The sequence below is a fragment of the Populus trichocarpa genome, chromosome 2 (assembly GCF_000002775.5).
Source record: "Populus trichocarpa isolate Nisqually-1 chromosome 2, P.trichocarpa_v4.1, whole genome shotgun sequence".
NCBI lineage: Eukaryota > Viridiplantae > Streptophyta > Magnoliopsida > Malpighiales > Salicaceae > Populus > Populus trichocarpa.
The window spans coordinates 10,893,115-10,909,132 of record NC_037286.2 but is presented as its reverse complement, the minus strand read 5'-3'; the positions used below and the strand labels follow the sequence as shown (position 1 = coordinate 10,909,132).

Below are 16,018 nucleotides of genomic sequence, written 5' to 3'. Positions count from 1 at the left end.
TTCAAGGATTCACAATGAGATGAGGATGAGCAGTCCTCACACATATCTTACGAGACTGATCAGAATCCATTCAAGGATTGCATAGACTATGAGAGTGATCTTGTTGGTGTTTATGTTCAGCATGGTTGCAAAATTGTTACCGGCCATGGACCTGCTCTGTTTTTCTTGCTATGTACAAGGAAAGAGATGGAGTTGGGTAAGATATCAAAAGATAATTTATCAAAGGTGAAGTTAAATGGCTTCAAGACAGAGAAAATGGGGACATTGAATGTTAATTCACTTGGCACAGTTGAATTAATTCACGGGTCGTTAACAATGTCTTGAAATTCTAATTTTATTTCTATGATATTTTATTTAATATTATTGCGATTTTTAAAAATCAAGAAAATTATAGTTTTTATTAAACGTGATAAAATTATAAATAGTTTAATGGAATAATAAAAAATATTTGATATAAGTATTATTTATTTCATGATGTAATAGCAGTAGTTAAATCTACAATAATTAAATTTAAAACCATCAATATATATATATATATATATATATATATATATATATTAATTATTTTATAACCTCAATTTGAAAAGTATTTTTAACTAAACACATTAAACTACTTTTTGTTCAACCTCAATTTCAACTATATTTTTAACCAAACATCTATTTTTCAAATCAACCTCAACTAAAAATACTTTTTATAAAATAATTTTTTTCAAATCACAACCACAACAGCTACCGCAATACCAAACTAACTCTATTCCTCTTCTTAAACGTCACTTGCTGTTGACATTGCGAAGATAACAATCCCACTCAAATTCAATACTCTCACAACATTTCCTTTAGATCGAACGGCTCACACCTGTCACCCAAATTACAGTCATCGTCGTTTACTCCCCTACCAAATCTCAAAACAGTAATTATATATTTTTTTAAATTTTGTTTCTTTCTCCCACTATCTCTCTTTCCTTCCTCGTTAGATCAGGTTAAAAAAAAAATCTCACAAAGAAAAAAAAAATTGAAACAAATTTTTATTTTCACGGATTGATTTTTTTTTAAAAAATCAATCATGAGCACTGGAGATCTTCTTAATATTCACCCAATAGAGCTTAAATTCCCATGTAAGTTCCTTTCTTCCTTTTCCTTTTCATGTTTGGTTTCCGAGAAAATTAGGAAAACAAAAGAAAATATCTGAATTTCATGATTTTGTTTCGAAGTTACATAAGAATGATCCTTACTCCTAACTAGGAGCCAAATTGTTAGTCACACTGTGCTCTCGTAAATTTCTGTTTGGTTGCTGAGAAAATCATGGTAAAGGAAAATCAAAATCTGAAATTAGTTTTCGGTGCATTATTATAGATCTAAAACTCTAGTTTAATTGTTGGGATTAATAGTCTTTTTTTTATTGATAAAGTTGAATTGAAGAAGCAGAGTTCATGTTCTATGCAATTAACTAACAAGTCAGATAAATATGTGGCTTTTAAGGTATTTTTTCCCCAATTTTTCCCTTATTGATGTTATTAGTAAATAATAACTGTTATGTGAAAATGTAATCTTGATGGGTTTGTTGAGTTTTAGGTTAAAACAACCAATCCGAGGAAATACTGCGTTCGTCCCAACAGCGGCATTGTCATGCCCGGATCCACTTGCAGCGTTACAGGTGAATACTTCGTAATCAATAGATGATAAAAATTTCTAAATCGCTTTTTGTTGGGATTTCTGAAATTCAAATCATTAGCTGGTAATGCATTTTGGCTGATAATACTATACCCAATGATAGTGTCTTGGGTAAATTACGGTAGTTTTCCTTAAGTACATGGCTTTTTCCGATTTGTTTTAAGTGCGCATGTTAGGCATATTTTTTAGTATATTATGGTTTTAAGAGTTTTCAACTATTCGTGTATGGATTGTGCTAGTTACCATGCAAGCTCAAAAAGAGGCACCATCAGATATGCAATGCAAGGACAAGTTCCTACTTCAGAGTGTTGTTGCGCCTGATGGTACAACTACAAAAGGGATAACTTCTGAATTGGTGGGGTGGCTTCTTTGTTTCTTCTATCATTTATTTCTGTTTAAAGATTGGGGGTTATGTTTTCTTGATGTAGAATTAAGGATGGAGTATTTTGTTTTGCAGTTTAATAAGGAGGGTGATAAGGTTGTGGAGGAGTTCAAATTGAGGGTTGTATATATCCCTGCAAATCCTCCCTCTCCTGTCCCAGAAGAGTCTGATGAAGGATCTTCTCCCCCTAGGCCTTCTGTGCTTGAGAATGGTAACCAGGATAGTTCATTACTTGATGCTGTAAGTATATCTTTTTTTTTTCCAGTTTTGAGATCTTCTTTCCTCTTTTTGCTTTTAGTGTATGCAAATGTGCTTATTTGTGTTCAGGAAGCTATGATATCTTTAATTTGTTTGTGGTTGTTTTCTAGGTATCCAGAACTTTGGAGGAACCTAAAGAGAAATCTTTTGAGGTAAATTATCTTTTTACCATGTTTTTTCTTAAATTGAATGACTTTGATCTAAAAAATTTAATCTAATGGTCCTTGTTTACTTAATGACAAATATGTTATTTTCATAGTAAGATTTGAATTTCATTGCATGAAATCTGAAATACACAAGTTCATAGTGATTCTATAAACTATAGTCCTCACTGGTATAAGATGTTCAGCTCTTACATTGTTACTTCTTGCAAAAAACTAATGACTGCTTTAATTTTATATTTACCGTTCTCTTTTTATTTTGAAAATCCTCTTAAGAATACGCTAGTATGTTGTGAATGCTCTGCTGTATTGGATATTGAGGAATTTAGTGTGGCACTGCAATTTTAATATAAGGATTATGCTGAGACTGTGAAGCTATGTGTCTTTTCATTCTTTTGTTTTCTGTTTTTGGCGGGAAAGGCATTTGCTTTGAGGGCTGTTGGCAGGGTACATGTGCGGCATTTGAAATATCTAGCCATATGCCTCTAGGAACTGTATATTAATTGCTCGATTTCTGGACAAATCATGTTAAAATTCCTGTGAGTAGAAATCTGACCATGTTTGGGCAACCATGTCAGATAAAATTTTCATTGTACTCTCTTTTAGAGCTTACTTTTACGAGAGTTCATAAGTTCATAATTAAGAGGTTTGCCTTGTAATACTATTGCTTTTCTGTATTAAGGTTGTCAAGGATTAATCACCATTAGAGCTTCCATAGATCAACATTTTCTTAAAGCTAAATGCTGCCACTTGAAAGTATTTTGCTTTATGCTACACCTTTGTTTTTGCAATTCTGGGTCACAATTTTCTGACCTATGTTTGAATTTCAGACGTGGTCTCTGATTTCAAGGTTGACTGAGGAGAAAACTTCTGCCCTGCAGCAAAATCAGAAGCTTCAGCATGAACTGGTATGAGTTAAATATTAATGTCATTGTTTAGGCTAGATAATTGGTTGAGGGGAGTTTGGACAAGTTTGATGTTGTGCTTTTTTGGGATTGGGATTTCCATTGAAATGCACTACACGCTTTTGGTACTTGAAGTTGATGATGTGAAATTCTTATCTTGTGTCAATGAATGAGATGCCATATGGTATAGTAGGAAGGATAGTTTGTTGTTGTATATCTTCTTTTGCCTACATGAATTCCTTCTGGTCAAGTTTCTTGTCAGTGAAATGCCTCTAGTTATTCAATGATCTTTTTTACTGTTAGTGCTCACCTATCTTGCTGTTGTGTGTGATTTCCTGCAACAGGAACTGATGAGAAAACAAATTAGCAAAAAACATGCCGGGGGTTTCTCTTTATTGGTTGTATTTCTGGTTGGTTTGTTTGGCATCTTGGTTGGCTATATCTTCAAGTGAACACAAGGACATCCAAGTGACTGAGATTAGTTTGGGTTGCCAACAGAGTGTGCAGCCTTCCCAAAGGTTTTGAAACTTTGTAGTGACTTCCTCACGTAGTTTGTAAAATCATAGTCTGATGCATTGTTGGTACTTTTGATTATTGATTTGTCAAATGTTTGAGATAGAACTTAGTTGATTTAGGTGGTGGTTAGACTGTCTAATAGCAACTTAAGATATCTTGTGAATGGGTTGATTTGTAGTCTAATTAGTGACTGCCCTTTCTCTTGCAATGAATGGATTGATTTTTCTTACCGAAGCTTAGCCCATCAACTACCGCACCAGTCTTCTTCCTGAACCCGAAAATGTACGTTCTTTCCTTTCCATCTCTGATTCTTCAATTTTTTTTTTATTGCGTGTATTTCTGTGGTTCTTACAACCTGCTCGATGCAATTTATTATTAATCCCACGGTAAGGGCTGTCGGTTTTCCCAAGTCACCGACACTAATTCGAGACATGAAATGTCCTGGTAAGGCGATATGAATTTATGGCATGGCTGCAGTATGGGGAAACAACAGATCGAGCTATATTGGAGGCCAGATATCGAATGATAAACTTTCAGCCTCTGCAATCTTGAGTTGTAGTACAAGAGTTGAAGCACATATTTTGCTTAAACGAATGAAAGGACCAATCTACTCTTCAATCAAAACCAAACATAAAAGCCAATTACTCGCATGAAACCGGGAAGGAAAGAGAAAAAACTTACAGGCGTTTACATAGAAACAGAAGCTCCCCATTTTGCAGACAATTCACCTAGATCGGCATATAATTAAGAATAGAGTTTCTCCAGATGGGATCGTAAGGTGGGAGCCGGACCTATGGTGATGGATCAATCAATCAGAAGAGTCTTGTCTTTCTTCTCGCTGGGTTTGCCGTAGGTTTCTTCAATGTGTTAGGCCATGGAAAGGCCAGATTCAGCAAGCTTTATTATGTGAGGCACGTTGTGGTTTTGGGTTATGTAGATCCGTGTGCCAAACATGAACGAGAGCGTGCTCCTTATTAGACCTACTTGAACCTCAAAAACTCTTCAATAACGGAGCCTGGGAAAGAGACAGGGAGAAAATGAAGAAAGAAATTCAGTCTCGAGAAGGTGTGCCACGGGATTCATATATAAAGCTGTGGTGTCGTCATTCTTAAGACTCAAGAGGGGTGTGCAATTCCCAAAAAACGGCAACTTCTCCTTCAAGGGTCAAACCCTTCTGGATAAATGCTTGTTTGGCAATATATTAGCCGTTGTTTTTTAAACAGTTTTTCAGATTATTTTTTTATAGGGGCGCTGCATTTTTTTTTTTTATAGAAGTGTAGACAGGGAGGACGGCATCCATTCTGCTGCCTAGTTCTTCAAAAAAAGCATTCCAAGGTTACAAAAACATTAAAAAAATACTTTTAAAATAAAAAAACAAAGACCATAAACCGCAAACCGTTATTTCTTTTCCTTTAACTGTCCTCGTAGACAAGCAATTACAAATATTTTCTAAAATCTCCCATCTAGCTAAGCCTATCGCCAATTATTCCATCTACACTAAATAAAAACTCGATGATGATATTAGCGACTTGTGGATGAAAGACCCCTTTTATCTCAGGATTTAACAAGCATAAAGCTCTTCAACCATCAAACTGACCTTCTTAGGCAGTTCTTCTATACACCTCTTAAGTCTCCTTGCAAAATCTAAGACTAACCCTGCCTAACAACTTGGATAAACAACAGACTCAAATCATTTTAATAAAGACAACAACGTATAATTGGGTTGCGTGCTCTTGTATATTTGCCATCATGTTAGCTGTTCTTCCTCGCCCCAGACCTCTTCAAATAATGGGATCGGGGTGCCCTCTGGCTCTAGGTGAAAGGGTAGTAGTGGTAGTGCTTTCCCAGTTGGATTTGGACCACCTATTTTCTCCCAACATTGGACCACAAGATGCACAATTAACAATGCTCTGCTCGATTATCCCAGGGCTATTTGAGTATCGATACATACAGTCCAAAGAGCCGACGTTGTTGTTGTTGTTGATGTTGTTTTCAAATCAAGGTGGCTTTTATCATAAGATTATGTGATTGATGATATTCAACTAAAGTATTAATAATGCAGATGAAGAAGAAGAAGAAGAAAAGGACTTGAAATCATCATGCAATGGTCCCAATGATACAACACCCATGTGACTTCATAAAATATATATACATAGCCCTTGTACTAAATTAAGTAGCTAGTGCACCCACCATCATGTAAAATATCTATTAGAGAGAATTTAGGCCAACATCCGATTCTTGAGACCTTCAATGACACAAATCTATGAGCCTGAGACACTGATCTTAGCAACTAAATTTGTTTCGATCATCATATTACACCACTACATTTGCAAACTAATTTACACATGTTATCGTGAAGCCAAAGGATGTTAGGCAGGGCAGTCGCATTTTTTATCCAAAGTGGGGGTTTCAAGCATGCAAAATAGCAACACCATCCAGATTCCGATAAACATCAACCAAAGATTATAATAAGCAGGGCTGTTGGAACTTAAATTAAAAATCCGAGCTAGTTCAGTTGCAGAGCTAATTGAAGCAGATAAGTTCCAGAGATTAAGAATCATTGTTTCGATGCTTTCCTAAACTAAGTCACGAAAGAATATAATTACTGTGAACATCAGAAACAGGACTAGCTGCAGATCAGATAATGCGTTTTTTAGGATTGCTAGTGTTAGTGAAGTTTGTGTACCAATCGAGGAAGTTAAAGACAGACAAGAAGAAAAGTTGACGAATTAAATTAGGAAAAAAGATTATCAAATCTGCCAAAGAGACTACTGGTTTGAAAAGGGTTGGTTATGTCTTCTCCATTTGGTTTTACCTTGTTCTCAGGTGTACAACAAAGAATTACTGGCTTAAACAAGAAAAGCATCACAGCCAGCTATAAGCAATAACTAAGTGACAGAAAATAAGAACTGTACACCCATCCAGTTACTAAAACATTCAGTTTCTTGATTGGAAATAATAGTCCAGCAGCACATGGACACTTAGCGAAAGAGAACCAGTGACAGGAAAATCACACACACATATATATTAGAAATTAAACCAGGGGTTAGGAGCTCAGCACCTTGGAACCACTATCCAAAAAGCTAATTCCCATTCTTTAACACCTCCAAGCAGAAGCTGAAACGAGGTCCTTATGTTGCCAGCAAAGAACAAGCGAAGATTGCCTCTTTTCAACATGGAAACCCCTAACTGGAGTACGTTGCACTAAATACTCAGCCTGTGACTCGGTAAAGTTGCTGAAAGTCAATGGAGTAAAACCAGACTGCAAAAACAGACTTCTCCAAGGAGGAGTCCTATCAGGGCAGCTATGCCGACCCAGTACTGTTTTTTCAATGCCTGGTTGGACCAAAAACCTCTCAATCTTTTGCACTGCATCTAAATTCACATTCACGGCATCCAGTGATTCAAGCAGGCTTGTATAAGATTGAATGGCGTGATTTACATGGTGTGCAAATGGGAGGTCGCTTCGGTCACAGCCTCTGTCCAAAGAGACCACAACTTTGGGCAAGAGCTGTTTCACAAAGCGAAGCACCAAAGGAAGAGTTGATGGGTAATTTGAAAAGGAGCCAACTGGAAGATTGACAGCAATTACTTCCTTTTCTGTTAGGCGGAGAGGCATTGGCCAAGAACCAGAGCTCAAGGATTCAAGGCTTAAAATTTCAATCTCAAATGGCATGTTGATTTCACTTGCAAACATTTTTAAATTTTCTTGAGTGAAACCAAGCTCAAGTTCATCATGTGAAGAAGGAGAAGCAAAAGCGGTGATTTTAAGAGATGGGGCACCTCCATTCCTCAAAGCCAGCTCTTGCATAAGAGAAGCCCACTGCCCACCATACCCAATATCAAAATCAACAACGTGAATTCTCTCAAACCCCTCAAAAGCCTCAAGAAGGGCTTGGTTACAAGTAAAACTCGCAAACTGAAGGATCGGTGAGATCTCAGAGAAGGATTTATAAGCACCAATCTTGAAAATCAGGTTACAAGCAGTACCAATAGAGTTGTTATTGTTCATATTGAGAAGTAACTGCAAGGCCTCCTTGAAGTAAAAGGCAGTCCTTTGATAAGGCTTACCGATTGGAACAGAGAGCTGGTGATTGAGCCGCGCCAATATCCCTTGCGCAAGTACCGGATTCCCAGTTTCGATCAGCTCTGCTGCTTGACATATCGGGTTTATTATTGCCTGTTGAAGCTGCTGCTGGTTTGCCAATTCATCACTTGCAATTTTCTGCTTCGTAATCATTCCCTGCCTTTGATGCTGCGTCATTTGAAACTGATGATTCTGCTGCTGCTGTCGGGGAAGAAACAATTCTGGAGGCCTCAAATCAAAGACTTTGGGCACATGATTGGCTCCAACAGGCCCAGTATTCAGCCTTTTCAATGGCGGTGGTGATAAGGAATGCAGGTTTTTATGATGCTCTTCTAATTGTGCATATGACAATGGCAAAAGCATAGCTGGGTTTTGCACAAACTGATGTTGATTTTGGTTGATCATCGCCCCTGGATTCAAAATCTGAGGCTTCTCGTCTTGATCAAATGCTGCCTGCTGGTGGTGTTGCTGAAACAAACCTGGCAAAAGATTGATCCCTGAAGTAAACAAAACAGGATTTGGTGTTGGATTTTGGTTAAGTACACAACCAATATTAAAACTTATAGTAGCTTTGAGGTTAACGAGAGGGAAATCAGGAGAAGTACCATGGATTGAAGAAGGGTCAAAATTGTTGTGGTTGACAGCCAAGTTGGCACTTGCTGTACTCATATTGGGTACTTCAAAGCCAAAAACTTGATCTACTGCACCGAAACCTGATGCATTAAGCTCCATATCTTGAGACCTACTTCCACTTTGTAACAGCTTGTAAAGTCCTAAAGATGGGTCCTCGATATCACCCATAATTAACCTTAATATGGACTGTTCTTGAATAGGAGACCCTGACAACACACTCTCCCAGTCCTCCATTCCAAGTTGCGGTCCGCATTTTTCATCTACACTAGGGCTGCTTCCACCAGCACCTGCCGCGCCGTTGGTGGTGTCGGTGGAGGCTCCTCCGCCACCACCTCCTCCGCCTTGAGAAGAAGACAGTGTTGAGGAGGATGTTGGCGGGCTTTGTCTGCTTATTGTGTCAAGCACAGATGTGGGCTCAGTACTGCCCACAAGAAAACCACAACTTTCTTTGCTGTTGTTGTTTTGCCACTTGTGGTGGTGTTGATGGAATGGATCTGGAGAGGAAGAAGAATAAGAAGAGAAACCCAACAGCCCCTTCGCTTGAAAGTCCTCAAAGGGTAAGGGCATGGCCTTCATTTAACAAAATCAACAACAAGAAACAAGAATTGAGCAACCCCAGATATCTCCAGTTTATTTCAAGAAAATCAAGAAACCACCCCACCCCTACCCAACCAGTTACCACAGCCCCTCAAAGTTTAACACTCGGCAGACAAAAAAAAAAAAAAAAACTGAAAGGAAAATATTTATGGGTTAGTTTGAATATAACAAAGCAGGAGGTTGTACCTTGCAACTAGAGACAAAAAACACTTTTAAAATCAAATTCAGATTTTTTTTTTCCAGAGAAGACAAGTTGTTTAATGCACAAAGAGAGAGCTCAGAAAGGAGAAAAAAAGAAGAACATAAACATCCCATTTGAGAACACACAGTACAGAGAGAACTTGTAATAAAGCTTTTCTTCTTCTTCTTGGAAACTCATCCAGTTAGCTAGCTATCTCATACTCTGTACCATCTTTTATCTCCTTGATTGTTATAAGCGGGTTAATTTTGTTGGATCTCTCTCTCTCTCTCAGGTTCTTCTCTTGCCTACTTGCTGTGGCTCTGCGGTAGTACCCTGTCTTCCTTATAATTTCTGCTGTGGATGCGAGCAACATGTAAAAGTGGTGAAGTGCCCTTCAATCCCCAACCTTTTCTATTCTTGCTCTCTCTCTCTCCCCCCTCTTTTCTCTCGCTATAGTTTCTTTTATTATTATTATTTTTAATTGTAATTCTTTATGTGGCTTTTGTCTGTAGAAGTAGTTATCTCTCTTGTAGGGTTTCTTTTATGGGCTGTTATTCCACTCTCCCTTGATAAAAACAAAGTTATTGATTTGTTAGACACAATACTTCCATTTGCTAAATAAGAAGAACGTAGTTGATTCATATTTTTGGGAAGGAAAAGGATTTAGATCTTAAATCATGGAATTTAAACCTTGATAAATGCATGGTTGATTTTTAAAGAATCGGCTGATTATTTTATCCATGAATTTCATATATATAATAGAGAATTCACTCTATATATATATATATACCTTTTTCATTGATTTATAAATTAATATAAATGTATCGTTAGCTATAAATTAATTGTTCAATACCTTTTTCATTGTAAACATATCAATTGATTTATATCTATCTATTTTTCTATCCATCTTATACTATATACTATAAAATGGTAACATACTCTTCATCACCATAAATTAACTTCCTGCTTCTTTTCTAGTGTGGTTTAGATGTTTTGCTTTTTAATAGTAATTAATGCAAGGTTTTTATATAATAAAAATTGGTCTCTTGGTTTTAATTAAAAAAAAAGTTGACAATAGAGAAATTAAAGATAAAATTTTAAAAAATAAAATGAAAATTTTATAATAGTTATTTTTATTTTTATTTTGATAATTAAATGAGTGGTTGTATTATAACTTATACCACGTATTTTAATTTCATCAAACATAAAATAAGAAAAATGTCTCTCAGATCATTTCATTTCAAGGTGTTTTGAAATTTATTTTAATCTTTAGGCTAAATTGTGTTTCACGTACACTCTTATTATTTTTCAATTAAGTAGTTTCTAAATAAAAAATATTAAATTATGTGATATAACTTGTAATATTGTTTAAAAATAATTTTTTAAAAGAGTTTCAAGTGAATATGCATTGAGATATAAGATATCTTGTGTGTGTGTGTGTGTTTGAACTATTTTTTATTATTTATAATGATGTTATTTATTATTTAAATTTAATTGATAAAAAAACTATACAAATAGTTATTCAAATAATTGAATAGATACATATATGTTTGGATTTAATTAATAAGTATGATATAAAATAAATTTAGTAAAAGCAATGAAACAATTAATCAAATCATAAATAGGTTTCTAATAGTTGGGTGTTAATTGTATTGAAATTTGAGTTAAAATAATAATGAAACAATTTTATGGAAGCTAAGTATAGTGTTAATTGCATTGAGATTAATTTGAGTGAATAATTTTGTATTGATATGGAACATAATACCATTTTCCTCACAAATGCTTGCACTCGCACACACATACACACACATACACACACACACATTAAGAACAAAATTGGTGAAGTTAATTAAATTAATTAGCATGGGTGATCGTATAAAAAATGTATTTACTAGTACAATAAATAAGTTACGTGCATCATAGTATTCAAAATATTGCTATAATCAAATTAAAATAATTTAGAAACAGTGGAATTATCTAAACTGAACCATCTTACAAAAAGTCTAGACGACATTATATGATTTATAATAATAATTCATTTATTTAATTATATGAAGAGTATTATATTGGTTGCTTATATAATTTTTGAAATTGTCATATCCATCTTCCTAGAATTATTGATGTTTAAATATTATACGTATTTGTTTTTACTAATGATTCACTACATTAACTCTTTTAATATTAAGTAAACAGTGTGTAACGTTGTAAGCTATGTATAGAAATATTTATAAAAATGAATTAACTATTCTAAATTGTATATAAAAATCTTTTCGTACAATTATAAATTAAATGGCCTTACAATCGACTAAATATTGATCAACTAATGATCGACCACAGAGTGATTAAACAGCTCTAGCATCCAATTTTCCATTCCCTGCAAATTATATGGCAATTAGTCGCTCCAATTAAACTTCGATGACCATTAAAAATACTAAAATACCTAAAGTATTTGAACTTTTTTTCCTCCGATTTACTGTTATTCAATAAATTAACTTAATTGCATTTAAATTATGTTTTCAATCTCTTTCTTAAACTAATTAATGTTCTTAAACACGTAATTTAATAATGAGGTGCTCTTCTGTAACTTAGATTTTTTTAGAATGTAAACATCAAGAACAAACGATCGATCCTAACTTAAGGGTGTCTTTTATTATAGTTAGGTATCCTTCTTCTGCCTTTACAATCCTTCTCTTAATTTATGTTATTAAATACTCAGTTTAACAATGAGAAACTTTCATTTAAATAAGATCTTCTTGAGAGCAAACATCAAATAATATTCTAATTTTCACAAACAACTCATATTTGAGTTGTCTTCTTTTATATTTTCTTTGTGGAGAATATAAAGGAAATCCAAATGACTCTCTCTGTTTAAGGAGGGGTTGTTGAGATATTAGTTAAAATTGTAGTCTAATTAGGAATCATTTTTCTACCTCAACATATATTACATTTATTATGACCTTTTTATATTATTATTTTCTTTTTTCTAGAAAAGGTTATTTTTCTATATATTTAGTTTCATGATCAGGTGGTAGGTTTTTTTTATTAATGTTCATATATATTAATTCAATTAAAGGCATGCAAAAAAGAAATGATATTATCAACGGAAATGTTGAGTACAAGCAACAAAGTAGAACCGTGGTTATAAATTAATGGAATTCTGTTGCTTTTTGTATTTTGAGAAATTTAGTTCGAGAGTTTTTTTCTTCTTTTACTGTGAGAAGTGATAGATGCCATGCGTACAATGGGGGAATTCTTTTATTCCTTGGTTCCTCAAATGATCTACACCTTTTTTTTTCGTATTAAAACTAAGTATATCAATATTCTGATTTGATTAAAAGGAACAGTACTCTCGATATATAATCTTCCAAGACTGATAATTAGTGTTTTGGACTTGCAGTTATATAGTTTTTAATTTGACTCCTTAGCAAGGAATCACACCTCAAGGCCTATATAGACAGACTGCATTTTATTAATTTCTTGATATACACCATGGGGGAAAAAAACATTAAATCCTTATCCCTTTTGCATATCCTATAAGTTCAATGTAGATGGTTTTTTAGTTGGGGAATATATTACAATCCTCAGAAATGAAGGTAAAAAGAAATTAATTCAACAAAGGTAATTAATGGTGTTCTCATCTGAGAGTACTCAAGAAGCAAATTAATTTGTGAATTTGTATATAGGCAATGTGTAAATATATCAGTCAAATACATGATGAAGAAACAATTCCTTAAAAGGGTGGGATATGACGCGGAGCAACAGTAGACTCTGAATGTTTTCTGTATCTTTTTTCCAGTACCAGGCTTGGACACATTATAGCCTTTCAGATGCAGCATGTTTGGTTTCAATGTTGCTTTCAGTTTTCCATGTTTTCTCATTTTACCTCCTATAGAATCGAGAATGGGTTTGGTCAAATCTGTAATGGGGCACGGTCAATTTAGACAGTGTCACCTTGCTCATCCACAGATTCACTGTCACGCGTATACAGATCATGGGCATGAAGAGGGCAGGACATGTATAATCGTTGAGAGACAATAATAGGAACCAACAAGGGCATTAAAGCAACTTGAAGAGGCAAGTGGTTTGATTGTCTAGACAAGATTTCAATAACTGGTGATGAATTGTGAAGATACAAGGGGGACATGCTTAGGTTTGTCAGGAATTGTTTAGGGTAACCAGGATTTGGACATGTCAGGAAGAAGGCTTAGTTTATCCTTACATCCCACGTGAAGGCTCAAAAACAACCCTCTCTTCCTCCACTTATGAAGTGTAAAGTGACCCAACTCAAACTCGCTTTACTTGCCTCTCTCTTCCCTAGCTAGCTCGTTTTGGTTTTCTATTCAAGATTTTTAATTTTTTTGTCTCCTTCTCTTTATCCTTCTCTACAAGTTTTGTTTCTTTGTTTGCCAAAAAGGCTGGTCGCAAGCTCTCTCTTTTGTCAAGGTAGCCCGCCCCCCAAGCAAACGAAAATACACTAGAAAATTTAATCGGCGCCTGCTCTAGCCCCCCACGTATATAACAAACCTAAAAGAGCACTTTAAAGCACCAATATTGTCATTGAATGATTTCCAGAACTTGTTGCTATTGTTTCATTGAAGGCTCCTCGTATGAATTAAAATCATAAGCGACAAACTTGGTTGTTAAGCTAACTCTACAGGGTTAGTTGACAACCTAGCTAGCTAGATCAACACACGAGGAGTTGTCGCCCGGCTTAAGATGGGAGAGGTTTCTAGTTCAATACTCACTTAGTTTTTTATTTTGGAATTCCTCATGGATCAATTTGTATGAACCTCTACCAAGAGCTATGGCGCCCTGCAATATCGATCGATGTGGTGACCAGCTTGTTGTAGGCTCTTTTCACGTAGTGGAAGACTATTCGTGCAGATGTTTTCAAGGATTTTTATATACCACGCTGCATTATCAAATAAATGAAGAACTAGAAATCAAATTGGGATCACGCATTTAGAATAAATAAAGAGAATTAATGGTACCAATAACTCATCTTTCTTTTTTTAATTAAAAAAGTCTTATAGATCTTAGGACTTGAATTCCAAGAGAAACTGCAAATGAATGCGCAGTTTAAATCTAAATACCGATGTTTTGAGGTATATATGAAAGGAGGCTCAATGATATTTTTTACGAAGTTGAAAGAAAAAAAAATCATTAATATTCCAGCCGATGACTACATCCTCCTTCTAAGCAAGTCTGATATTTTTTAATCCTCAAAACACTCACGACATGTTTATCAATATTTCTTGCCAGTTTGTCTTTTTTATTTTATAGTTGGCAGGCCATGGTTAAAGTACAACAATTTAGATGGCCGGCGGCGGTTATAGACCACGAGATCGTTTCGAGATACATATAATGCATGCATGCATTTGCATTTCCATTTGCAAATGCATATTATTATATATGCGTTGTCCTTTGACTTTTATTTCTGCACTACTATTGTTTGAACGAGCTCTTGTATTAACAATTGTTTGTCTCTGTCTCTGGGAAATGATGTCTGAGATATATCTTTTTGATAGTTTAAATTCAATGACTTCATGTTTCCGGTCATACTTTGATATGAGTGAAGGGTAACGAAAAAAATTATCCTACTTTCTGTTTTATAGCTAAATTCTGGTGATCTCTGGAAAGTATAATTACAATTATTTTTTAAAGTGTTTTTTATTTAAAAATATATTATAATAATATTTTTTTATTTTTTAAAATTTATTTTTAACATCAGCACATCAAAACTACTACCAGAGTCTTTAGATTTACCGACAGAATTTCCGATCGGTATTTACACTCAAGTCTATCAGCATGAATTTTACCGACAGACTCACGAATATAAATAATTCGTTAGAAAAACTCTCATCGGTTATTTGTGGTCTGTCGATGAGTCCATTTGTACTTTCATCTCTAAATATAACATATCATCCAAAAAAAACCATATGTCATTCCATCGATGATTTGTTTTGTCTGTTGGTATGCTTATCAGTGAATTTGACATGTAATCATAAAATAGAATATTTATCACTGGTGAGTAAACAATGAAAATGATATTTGTGTTAATTATTTTTCAACTCTTTAAAATATACCGAAAAACAATGTTCTTTGATAACCCGTAAGTAATAATTTAAAAATATTTCAATTTATTTTCCATCTTTTATTATTAGTAATTTATTTAAATAATGGTGTGATTTTAATTATTGTTTCATTGTATAATGAAGGAGCAACACCTATATTTTTGTATCTTCAACGATGTGTGCATGAGTCTCCATAATTCCTGGGAGAGGAAAACTATCCTCGATGTACATTTTTTGAATATTTGGATTGAGAGGAAAAAAAGGTTCAATGACAAAAAAGAGGGCAGCTTGCTTGTTGATCGTCTTTCTGAACCCAATCTGGCGCTCAAATGGGTTTGGCACGTGCCATGTTAATGGGCCTAGGTAACTAGCCCTTTTATTTAGGACTTGGGGCCTAGGCTCTTAATACATGGGCAGCCTGCAAGGTTGAGGATAAACTCACAATTCATGAGCACCCTGCAAGGTTTGAGCACAGATTCACAATTCATGAGCTGTTTTGTTCTAAATAATAATTTATTTCCAGCTTTCCGTGAAGCTGTTTGTTTTATATTTT

The 16,018-nt window shown here is 34.7% G+C and overlaps 2 protein-coding genes across 3 annotated transcripts; one reads left to right on the top strand and one right to left on the bottom strand.

Moving 5' to 3' along the window:
- The first annotated feature begins 895 nt into the window (after positions 1 to 895).
- Positions 896 to 4,122, top strand: LOC7453956 (vesicle-associated protein 1-3). The gene is made up of 8 exons (XM_002302486.4): positions 896 to 1,115; positions 1,409 to 1,479; positions 1,573 to 1,654; positions 1,911 to 2,026; positions 2,129 to 2,293; positions 2,422 to 2,463; positions 3,303 to 3,380; positions 3,722 to 4,122. The coding sequence occupies exons 1-8, from the start codon at positions 1,064 to 1,066 to the stop codon at positions 3,827 to 3,829; spliced, it is 714 nt and encodes a 237-aa protein (XP_002302522.1). The 5' UTR covers positions 896 to 1,063; the 3' UTR covers positions 3,830 to 4,122.
- A 2,649-nt stretch (positions 4,123 to 6,771) lies between these two features.
- LOC7461703 (scarecrow-like protein 6) lies at positions 6,772 to 9,858 on the bottom strand. 2 transcript variants are annotated; one of them, XM_024596048.2, is made up of 2 exons: positions 8,586 to 9,858; positions 6,772 to 8,459 (listed from the first exon to the last, which is right to left on the bottom strand). In XM_024596048.2, the coding sequence occupies exons 1-2, from the start codon at positions 9,187 to 9,189 to the stop codon at positions 6,991 to 6,993; spliced, it is 2,073 nt and encodes a 690-aa protein (XP_024451816.2). In that variant the 5' UTR covers positions 9,190 to 9,858; the 3' UTR covers positions 6,772 to 6,990. The 2 variants fall into 2 exon arrangements, with proteins under 2 accessions (XP_024451816.2, XP_024451815.2); XM_024596047.2 differs by having other exon boundaries at positions 6,772 to 8,477; positions 8,586 to 9,857.
- Between the last annotated feature and the right edge of the window lie 6,160 nt (positions 9,859 to 16,018).

Bases quoted from the DNA above. Each gene is read 5' to 3' on its own strand.
- LOC7453956 (XM_002302486.4), top strand. From the start codon at position 1,064: ATGAGCACTGGAGATCTTCTTAATATTCACCCAATAGAGCTTAAATTC. The intron at 1,480-1,572 runs GTATTTTTTCCC...GTTGAGTTTTAG, and splicing joins ATAAATATGTGGCTTTTAAG to GTTAAAACAACCAATCCGAG. The intron at 2,027-2,128 runs GTGGGGTGGCTT...TTTGTTTTGCAG, and splicing joins AAGGGATAACTTCTGAATTG to TTTAATAAGGAGGGTGATAA.
- LOC7461703 (XM_024596047.2), bottom strand. From the start codon at position 9,189: ATGAAGGCCATGCCCTTACCCTTTGAGGACTTTCAAGCGAAGGGGCTG. The intron at 8,478-8,585 runs GTACTTCTCCTG...TGTTTACTTCAG, and splicing joins TGACCCTTCTTCAATCCATG to GGATCAATCTTTTGCCAGGT.